At 51.6% G+C, this 10,983-nt stretch overlaps 1 protein-coding gene across 2 annotated transcripts in view; it reads right to left on the reverse strand.

Annotated features, from left to right (window-relative positions):
- Positions 1-469: 469 nt before the first annotated feature.
- LOC112617351 (tubulin alpha-8 chain) overlaps positions 470-10,983 on the reverse strand; it is a 23,615-nt gene continuing 13,101 nt past the window's right edge. For both annotated transcript variants that reach the window (XM_025374113.1, XM_025374115.1), the window contains exons 3-5: positions 9,260-9,408; positions 6,164-6,844; positions 470-782 (exon numbers count right to left, since the gene is read on the reverse strand). In XM_025374113.1, the coding sequence (XP_025229898.1) occupies positions 489-782; positions 6,164-6,844; positions 9,260-9,408 (1,124 nt within the window). In that variant the 3' untranslated portion in view covers positions 470-488. The remainder of the gene's footprint in view (positions 783-6,163; positions 6,845-9,259; positions 9,409-10,983) is intronic.

Here is a 10,983-nt window from a genome sequence, read left to right on the forward strand (position 1 = left end):
AATATGTGATGGGGGAGTGAATGCATGCTAAGTCTAGACAATGCCCGGAGCGGGCTATAGACCCACTCATGTGAACTTCCGCTCACCCCCGCCCCAGAATCTTCCCAGGCCCAGATCTGCCCTTTCTCTGAGTGTTCCCACTCCCCAGCGAGCAGGCCATGTTTTAGGGCTGGACCCAGCACCATCTGGAATTGAAACTCCTGATTAGGCCTCCTCGCATGTGAAACTGGGCTGCAGCCCCACCCCCGGGGAGAGTGGCCCTCAGTTTCTTTGGTGACACAAAGCTGCTCCTACCCAGGGAGAGCCTGATGGAGTTCAGTGTCCACTTATGGTCCAGTCGTGCCACCCTGGGTACTGGGGCCGGGCACCCTCCTCCTGGGTAAGGCAGGAATCAGGCTGGGGTGGGGACAGTGTTCTGTTGCTCTTGAACATGTGCTTTGAGAGGAGCAGCATAAATAAAGAGACACAGCCAAGGGAAAGGTGTATATTTAAAATTCCTCCCCTTCATTTTCTTCTTCAAACGAATCAGTCCCCACTTCTTCATAATCCTTCTCCAGGGCAGCTAAGTCTTCCCTGGCCTCAGAAAATTCTCCTTCTTCCATTCCCTCTCCGACATACCAATGCACAAAGGCCCGCTTGGCGTACATGAGGTCAAACTTGTGGTCGAGGCGGGCCCAGGCCTCCGCAATGGCCGTGGTGTTGCTGAGCATGCAGACGGCCCGCTGCACCTTGGCCAGGTCTCCCCCGGGCACCACAGTCGGGGGCTGGTAGTTGATGCCCACCTGAGGGACAGAGAAAGAGGAGGAGCCACAGAAGAAGATTCAAGTCAGTCAGAGGATAACTCAGGATGGGGCATCTTGGTCACCTGGCATGGCTTCAAGTCACGGTCATGGGCGTGGGAGTGGGTCTGTGGGATGCAACAGGCGGGATGGGACTGGGGAAGCCAGCAGGTGGTGAGGGAGGAGCTGAAGAGAAAGTGAAAGCAGGCGGGGCAACAGAGCACAAACCCATCTCTACCAAAAAAAAAAAATTAGCCAGGCATGGTGGCCACGCCTACTAGTCCCAGCTACTCAGGGAGGCTGAGGTGGGAGGAACACTTGAGCCCATGAGGTCAAGGCTACAGTGGGCTACAGTGGTACCACTGTACTCTAGTAGCAGGGACAGAGTGAGACCCTGTCTCTCTTTTTTTTTTTTGAGACGGAGTCTCGCCCTGTTGCCCAGGCTGGAGTGCAGTGGCACAGTCTCGGCTCACTGCAAGCTCCGCCTCCCAGGTTCACGCCATTCTCCTGCCTCAGCCTCCCGAGTAACTGGGACTACAGGCGCCCGCCACCACGCCTGGCTAATTTTTTGTAGTTTTAGTAGAGATGGGGTTTCACCGTGTTGTCCAGGATGGTCTCGATCTCCTGACCTCGTGATCCGCCCGTCTCGGCCTCCCAAAGTGCTGGGATTACAGGCATGAGCCACCGCGCCCGGCCAACCCTGTCTCTTAAAAAACAAACAAACAAGGCCGGGCGTGGTGGCTCAAGCCTGTAATCCCAGCACTTTGAGAGGCCAAGACGGGCGGATCACGAGGTCAGCAGGTCGAGACCATCCTGGCTAACCCAGTGAAACCCTGTCTCTACTAAAAAATACAAAAAACTAGCCGGGCGAGGTGGCAGGCGCCTGTAGTCCCAGCTACTCGGGAGGCTGAGGCAGGAGAATGGCGTAAACCCGGGAGGCGGAGCTTGCAGTGAGCTGAGATCCGGCCACTGCACTCCAGCCTGGGCGACAGAGTGAGACTCCGTCTCAAAAAACAAACAAACAAACAAACAAACAAAAGTAGGTGGGGAAGGGCTGGGCAATCAAAGGCTAGAGAAGGAGGACAGGGCTGGTATAGGGGGCTCAGCAAGTAGGCAAATGAGTCACGAGCAACATTAGGAGCGGGTGGGGAGGTGTCTGGTACATGTGTATGTGTAAGAGGGAAATGCATTCTAGATGCGAAGCTATTCAAAAGTGTACTCTCTCCCAAGTGGTCATCTGAAGCTCCTCTTTAGTTGTGTTGCAAGTAAATTTAAGGAAGTTTCCCTGCCAAGAGTGAAAACTGTTGGAAGAGGTCACAGGGATGTTCCAGAGCAGTAAATAAAGAGAGCCGAAAGGCCCTGGGGTGGTGCTGGTGTTAACCAGGCTCTATGTTTTTGGAAATCGGCAGTTCTTAGAAGAAAAGCAGGGACTCCAATCCAAGAAGGTTGTTGAAGGTCTTGCCAAGTTCTGGCAGCATGGCAGGTCTCCCAGGCTCAGCCCAGCCCCGTCTTGCGGTGGCGCCGCTATCCTGGAAATCTCTCTTCTTCCCAACACATGTCCCAAACCAAAGCCAACCCCAGGAACCATGGGAAACTGGGACAAGTCTAACGTGGCAAACCGTGACATTACTTATGGGGACTGAGAACCACAGGGATGTCCTCGGCCACCTCTCCCACTGAGACCACCACATTTTAATTGCCAGTCTCTTAAATCCATAGCTTTAAAATGCACATCCTCCTGAGGGGCTGGGGTGGGAATGGCAGCCAGCTGTGCAGCAACATGGGTAGCCAGCCAGCCACTGGGCCCACAGCAGCCGTCATTCCTCTTAGGCACAGGTGGCATCTTGGAGGCGGAGGTGCTACTGGGAGAGGGGCAAAGTGGGGAAGGGAAAGGCAATGAATATGAACTTGGCCATGTCACATATGTTGCTAGATCTGAACCGACTGCCATAAACCTTGAGCCTGGGCCAGCTTGCCCTCCTCTAAGTGCTAACATCTCTTGACCTGAGTCAAGCGGGGACAAGCACTGCTGGAGAGAATGTAAGATGCAGTTTAGGCCGGGCGCGGTGGCTCAAGCCTGTAATCCCAGCACTTTGGGAGGCCGAGACGGGCGGATCACGAGGTCAGGAGATCGAGACCATCCTGGCTAACCCGGTGAAACCCCGTCTCTACTAAAAAGTACAAAAAACCAGCCGGGCGAGGTGGCGGGCGCCTGTAGTCCCAGCTACTCGGGAGGCTGAGGCAGGAGAATGGCGTAAACCTGGGAGGTGGAGCTTGTAGTGAGCTGAGATCTGGCCACTGCACTCCAGCCTGGGTGACAGAGCGAGACTCCGTCTCAAAAAAAAAAGATGCAGTTTAGCAGCATTCACTCCAGGGAACGTACTTTTCTTAGCTTATGCTAATGCTACCATAATGATCCTTCAGGACATAACCCCAGAGCTTCTGCTTGAAGGAGAGAATGAGGGGGCATTTCCTTTTTGTTAATTTCCCCATCACCCGCCATGTCTCTCTCATTCATTCTCTTTTTTTCCCATTCATTCTCCTACTAGCTTGTTGTTTGTTTCCATTTGAAAAAGAAAAAAGAACTTCATGTTTTGGAAGACCTTGACTGGCTTTGCCAGGATGATTAGAACTGCCACAAAAAAAATAAGCATAGTGTTGAGGCAAAATTATATATGTAGCTAGGAGGATAGCAGTGAAAAGGAATGCCACACTCTTCACTCAGCAGAACAGCCAGGTCAAAGCCTCAGACTCACACAGGGCAGCCATGAGGCCAGCAGGCAGCTGGTGCCTCACACTTGTAACTCCTGCCAGGACGAACTGAGGCATGTTCATCTCTTCACCTCCAGCAACAGAGACAAATCCTGACACATAATAGGTACCTGTAAAACCTCTGAATGATTGAAAGCACGACTAGGGGCCGGGCTTGGTGGCTCATGCCTGTAATCCCAGTGCTTTGGGAGGCCGAGGTGGGTGGATCACCTGAGGTCAGGAGTTTGAGACCAGCCTGGCCAACATGGTGAAACCCCATCTCTACTAAAAATACAAAAATTAGCCAGGCATGGTGGTGCACACCAGTAATCCCAGCTACTTGGGAGGCAAAGGCAAGAGAATCACTTGAACCCAGGAGGCAGAGGTTGTAGTGAGGCGAGATCGCACCACTGCACTCCAGCCCGGGCAACAGAGCAAGACTCCGTCTCAGGGGAAAAAAATTTAAAAAAATAAAATAAAAAGAGAGCGCACGACTAGAGGACACTAGTTAAAGGGAATGTGGTAGCTGTTATGATGGCAGAATCTGACAAAAGACCATGGGCGGAGTGGCTGAGCTGTTCACATGCACAGCCAGGCTGCATGCCTGCCGGTCCAGCTCAGAGGGTTGACTTCAACCATTCGGCATTCCTGGTCCTGGGGCCCCAGGGCCTACCCTCGCTATTTCGTATCTCCCCACTGACTCTCTGAGCCTGGCATTTTCCAGACTGCGGGCACTTGGTCAACCACCAGTCACGCGGCTTGCTGGTTTTTGCTTATTCCTGGTTAATGGCAATGGAAAATAGCAATCATAGAATAACTATAAAAGTATCTTATTACTCCAAATTGATTGAGATGTGCAGGATAGATATTTACATTTTCAAAATAAATTGGGAGAGCACATCTTTTTGTGAGAGGGAGGCATCATACTCCTCTGGCAACTGGAATAATTTGGTTAACTCTAAAATTAAAATGGCCACAAAATCATGCTGTACAAGGAAGCGTAAAATATCCATGAAAACTAACTTTAAGTTGGAGGCCAGGTGCGGTGGCTCACGCCTGTAATCCCAGCACTTTGGGAGGCCAAGATGGGTGGATCACAGGGTCAAGAGATCAAGACCATCCTGGCTAACATGGTGAAACCCCCTCTCTACCAAAAATACAAAAATTGGCCGGGTGCGGTGGCTCAAGCCTGTAATCCCAGCACTTTGGGAGGCCGAGACGGGCGGATCACGAGGTCAGGAGATCGAGACCATCCTGGCTAACACGGTGAAACCCCGTCTCTACTAAAAAAAATACAAAAAACTAGCCGGGCGTGGTGGCGGGCGCCTGTAGTCCCAGCTACTCGGGAGGCTGAGGCGGGAGAATGGCGTAAACGCGGGAGGCGGAGCTTGCAGTGAGCTGAGATCCGGCCACTGCACTCCAGCCTGGGCGACAGAGCGAGACTCCATCTCAAAAAAAAAATACAAAAATTAGCTGGGCGTGGTGGCGGGTGCCTGTAGTCCCAGCTACTCGGGAGGCTGAGGCAGGAGAATGGCGTGGACCCGGGAGGCAGAGCTTTCAGTGAGCCGAGATCGCGCCACTGCACTCCAGCCTGGGTGACAGAGAGAGATTCTGTCTCACAAAAAAAAAAAAAAAAAAAAAAAAAAAAAAAAAAAAAAAAAAAAAAAGGGCCAGGAGCGGTGGCTTATGCCTGTAATCCCAGCACTTTGGGAGGCCAAGGCAGGCAGATCATGAGGTCAGGAGATTGAGACCATCCTGGCTAACATGGTGAAACCCTGTCTCTACTAAAAATACAAAAAATTAGCCGGGCGTGGTGGCCAGCGCCTGTAGTCCCAGCTACTCGGGAGGCTGAGGCAGGAGAATGACCTGAACCCAGGAGGCAGAGCTTGCAGTGAGCCGAGATCGCGCCACTGCACTCCCGCTTGGGTGACAGAGCAAGACTCACAAAAATAAAAATAAAAAATAAATAATAAATAAAGGCCAGGAGCAGTGGCTCACGCCTGTAATCCCAGCACTTTGGGAGGCCAAGGCAGGTGGATCATGAGGTCAGGAGATCGAGATCATCCTGGGTAACACGGTGAAACCCTGTCTCTACTAAAACTACAAAAAATTAGCCAGGCGTGGTGGCGGGCGCCTGTAGTCCCAGCTGCTTGGGAGGCTGAGGCAGGAGAATGGCGTGAACCTGGGAGGCGGAGCTTGCAATGAGCCGAGATTGTGCCACTGCACTCCAGCCTGGGCGACAGAGTGAGACTCTGTCTCAAAAAAAAAAAAAAAATAACTAACATTAGGCAAATTGAATTAAATCATGAACACCAAAAGCATGGCCCTTCAGGTCAGTAGATTCCGGCCAATACCAAATCATTACTTGTTGCTCAGTAAACAAAACCAAAGGTGATTAACCAATTAACCAATTTAAAATAGCACCAAACTTTTCTAAAATGGCCGAAACAGACAAAACTTTAACAGCATTTGTGTCTCAACCAAAGCTGAATTTCACTCATGTTACATTTGGTTGAAGTCCCCCTCCCCTTATCATCACATAAAGCCTGAAGCACCCATGGAATTGTGTATCTTTGGTAATCTCCCTCTGCTTCTCTGGTCCTCTCCCCCCTTCCTAAGTCATCAGCTCTCACCTTGAAGCCTGTGGGGCACCAGTCTACAAACTGGATGGTCCTCTTGGTCTTGATGGCAGCAATAGCAACGTTCACATCCTTGGGCACCACATCGCCCCGGTAGAGCATGCAGCAGGCCATGTACTTGCCATGTCTCGGGTCGCACTTCACCATCTGGCTGTTGGGCTCAAAGCAGGAGCTGGTGATCTCGGCCACGGAGAGCTGTTCGTGATAGGCTTTCTCGGCAGAGATGATGGGCGCGTAGGTGACCAGCGGGAAGTGGATGCGGGGATAGGGTACCAGGTTGGTCTGGAACTCAGTGAGGTCCACATTGAGGGCCCCGTCAAAGCGGAGAGAAGCAGTGATTGAGGACACAATCTGACTGATGAGGCGGTTGAGGTTGGTATAGGTAGGGCGCTCGATGTCAAGGTTCCTGCGGCAGATGTCATAGATGGCTTCGTTGTCCACCATGAAAGCACAATCTGAATGTTCCAGCGTGGTGTGGGTGGTCAGGATGGAGTTGTAGGGCTCCACCACTGCAGTAGAGACCTGGGGGGCTGGGTAGATGGCAAACTCCAGCTTGGATTTCTTGCCATAATCCAGGGAGAGGCGTTCCATCAGCAGAGAAGTGAAGCCGGAGCCAGTGCCTCCACCAAAACTGTGGAAAATCAGGAAACCCTGCAGGCCAGAGCAAGCGTCTGTCTGGGGAGAGCAGGACAGGAGAAGAAATCATGAAGACAAGTTTCTGAGAACACCCCACAGTGAAAAACGCCAGACCACCGACTCTGTCTGCCCCATCCCACCTCTCTACAGTGTTTTGTGGATGAAATCAAAACAGCTATGAAGAAGTAAGAAAATAAAAGGAGTTGTACTGATCTTTGGAGGAGTGGCTAAAATATGGGATGGGGCCAGGCACAGTGACTCAATGCCTGTCTGAGTCAGGAGGCTCCATTGAGGCCGAGGATCCACTGAGGCCAAGGATCCATTGGCCTTGGGAAGCTGAGGCAGGAGGATCCATTGAGGCCAGGAGTTCCCAACCAGCCCGGGCAACATAGTAAGATCTCACATCTACAAAAAATTGTAAAAATGAACTGGGCATGGTGGCGCACACCTGTAGTCCCAGTTACTTGGGATGCTGAGGGAGGGGGATCACTTGAGCCCAGGAGCTCACGGCTGCAGAAATCTATGATCACACCACTGTACTCTGGCCTGGATGACAGAGCAAGACTCTGTCTCTATTTTTGTTTTAATAGGATGGCAAGCTGCAGGGGCACACGCCTCTAGGTACATGAAGGTTTCAGCCCACTAGCTTGGTTGAACAGGGAATGAGAGTTTCAGAACCACAGTGGATGGTGACTTTGCCCTTTGGGGGCCCCAACTCCTTGCCCACTTTCCCTGCTATTGTCATTTGATTTTGTGGGAACTGCTACCTACAGACTTCAACCTAACCTTGGAAGGTGACTCAGGGCACCAATTTCAGAAAGGTACATGGAGCCGGAAAGCCTGAGTTCTAACATCAATTTTGCCATTTCTTGGTTGTAAGAACTTGAGCAAGTTACTGAACCTCTCCAAACTTCTGTTCCTTCTTTTTTATTTTGAGACAGTGTCTCACTCTGTCGCCAGGCTGGAGTGCAGTGGTGCAATCTTGGTTCACTGCAACCTCTGCCTTCTGGGTTCAAGCAATTCTCCTGCCTCAGCCTCCTGAGTAGCTGTGACTACAGGCGCCTGCCACCATGCCCAGCTAATTTTTTGTATTTTTAGTAGAGATGGGGTTTCACCATGTTGGCCAGGATGGTCTCCATTTCTTGACCTCGTGATCCGCCCCCCTTAGCCTTCCAAAGTGCTGGGATTACAGGTATGCGCCACTGTGCCCGGCCACTTCTCTTCCTTCTTAGTGAAAATGGGGACAATAGAAAATCCTCATAAGGTTATTGTGACAATTAAATGAAATAGCATAACATGCTGAGCAAGGACTGATGCGTTGTAGGCACGGATGTCAGCTCTTATCAGAGAATTCACAGAATCACAGGATTTTCCCACTGGGTGTGATTTGAACTTTTGGGGACCACAGACAGCTTTGAGGCCAATGACCCTGACAAGCCCTCCTCTAAACAGAAAAAGTGAACATATGCAAAAATTTGGCACCCAGCCGGGTGCGGTGGCTCAAGTCTGTAATCCCAGCACTTTGGGAGGCCGAGACGGGCGGATCACGAGGTCAGGAGATTGAGACCATCCTGGCGAACACAGTGAAACCCCGTCTCTACTAAAAAAATACAAAAAACCAGCTGGGCGAGGTGGCAGGCGCCTGTAGTCCCAGCTACTCGGGAGGCTGAGGCAGGAGAATGGCGTAAACCCGGGAGGCGGAGCTTGCAGTGAGCTGAGATCCGGCCACTGCACTCCAGCCTGGGCGATAGAGCGAGACTCCGTCTCCAAAAAAAAAAAAAAAAAAAAAATTGGCACCCTTAGCTCCCAGGCAAAGAACATGTGATCAGGTCCAAGCTTTTCCACTTACAGATAAGCAAATGGAAGCTTAAAGAAAGAAAGTGACACAACCTACAACTCAGAGCTTTATAGTCCAACCAACTGAGTTCAAGCCCCAACTCTGCCACTTTTTAGCTGTGTGACCCAGGCTAAGATATTGAACCACCCCGGCCCTCACTTTCTTCATCTGTAAAGTACAGGAAGGAGACCTCCTAAGTATAATTATTAAGGATTAAATGAAGGAATGTACTTGACATTTGTAATGGCATTTGTAAGTGCCCAAATGGATCAGCAATCTCTTCCTCTCCTCTTCCAAGTTAAATGCTTTGTTAACCTGTGTTTCCAACCAGCAGAGACCTCATCCTGCCTTACACCCGGAACCTTCCCCAGATACTACCAGAGAGTATCAATGAGTAGGGCCTCAGCCTGGAACACAGTCTATGATGCCAACACAGAGGAAGGGGCATCATCCCTTTGCGTGCTTCCTACAGAATTTAAGCAGAAATTCCCAAACCTTAGGAGCTCCATCCTATAGCCAGGGGTCACATGCCTCTCCCCAGCCTCATCAAAGAGGCATGGGGCCAATTGTGTCCACTCCAGCCTGGCCCACCCGTCCCCTGCCCTCCTGACTCTTACCAGCTTCCGTATGCGGTCCAGCACCAGGTCAATGCTCTCTTTGCCCACCGTGTAGTGGCCCCGGGCATAATTGTTGGCTGCATCCTCCTTTCCTGTGATGAGCTGCTCTGGATGGAAGAGCTGGCGGTAGGTTCCTGCCCGAACCTCATCTTCCAAGAGAGGAAGACCGTTAGGTCCTACTGTCCAGGGGAGAAGCCCCCCTCCCTATCACACTACCGCAGGACCCCCTTCCGGTCTCCCCTACCTATAAAACTCCACGGAGGTTTTAAGCCAGACCACATCATAATGAATCCGCAAAAGGCTACGAGAATTCCCGGGGAGCTCAGGGACTAACAGAGCCAAGGCCTGTGGCTCATGTGGGTGGTGAGAAGCAGGCTGCCTTACTGGCTGGAACCCTAAAAAGCCTGAACTTTACAAAGCTCATCCAACACCGCCAGCACAGTGGCTCACGCCTGCAATCCTAACACTTTGGGGTGCCAAGGCGGGCGGATTGCCTGAGCTTAGGAGTTCGAGACTAGCCTGGGCAAGATGGTGAAACCCCATCTCTACTAAAATACAAAAAATTAGCCAGGTGTGGTGGCGTGCGCTTGTAGTCCCAGCTACTCAGGAGGCTGAGGCAGGAGAATCGCTTGAACCTGGGAGGCAGAGGCTGAGGTGATCCGAGATCTTGCACTGCACTCCAGCCTGGGCAACAAGACAGAGCAAGACTCCATCTCCAAAAAAAAAACCCACAATGACAAAACTTGGGCCGGCCGGGCGCCATGGCTCAGGCCTGTAATCCCAGCATTTTGGGAAGCCAAAGCAGACAGATCACGAGGTCAGGAGATCGAGAACATGTTGGCTAACACGGTGAAACCTCATCTCTACTAAAAATACAAAAAATTAGCCGGGCGTGGTGGCGGGCGCCTGTAGTCCCAGCTACTTGGGAGGCTGAGGCAGGAGAATGGTGTGAACCTGGGAGGTGGAGCTTGCAGTGAGCCGAGATCATGCCACTGCATTCCAGCCTGGGTGACAGAGTGAGGCTCCATCTCAAAAATAAAAAAAATAAAAAATAAGCAAAATACCAAAAAACAAAAAACAAAGCGCATCGAACACCAATGCCAGCTGCCTCTCCTCCCTTCCACCTTGACCCTCAAGGTTTCCCTTTCGTTTTTCCTTTCATGCTGCGAAGTGTACCAACAGTTTAACTCAAGTCCATTTACATTAACATGTTCTAGGGACATGGAGAAAGATTCAGGATGATCTGCCCAGAACCTAGACCCTCCCAAGAGTTGTCCCACCCCTCAACTCCACCTCGTGGTGGCAGTAATACATGCCAGGCATTAGACATATTTTAGAATAATGTGAAGCAAAGCTATGTTCCAGGTCCTAGAGGAGCAAGAGCCCTAGAGAGGCCTTTAAGGGGTCTCTGCTCACTTCCAAGGGTCCACACAAGCAGATCAAGACACATCAGGTCGGCCGGGCGCGGTGGCTCAAGCCTGTAATCCCAGCACTTTGGGAGGCCGAGACGGGCGGATCACGAGGTCAGGAGATCGAGACCATCCTGGCTAACACGGTGAAACCCCGACTCTATTAAGAAATACAAAAAACTAGCCGGGCGAGGTGGCGGGCGCCTGTAGTCCCAGCTACTCGGGAGGCTGAGGCCGGAGAATGGCGTAAACCCGGGAGGCGGAGCTTGCAGTGAGCTGAGATCCGGCCACTGCACTCCAGCCTGGGTTTACGCC

The sequence above is a fragment of the Theropithecus gelada genome, unplaced genomic scaffold (genome assembly GCF_003255815.1).
Source record: "Theropithecus gelada isolate Dixy unplaced genomic scaffold, Tgel_1.0 HiC_scaffold_16073, whole genome shotgun sequence".
Taxonomy (NCBI): domain Eukaryota; kingdom Metazoa; phylum Chordata; class Mammalia; order Primates; family Cercopithecidae; genus Theropithecus; species Theropithecus gelada.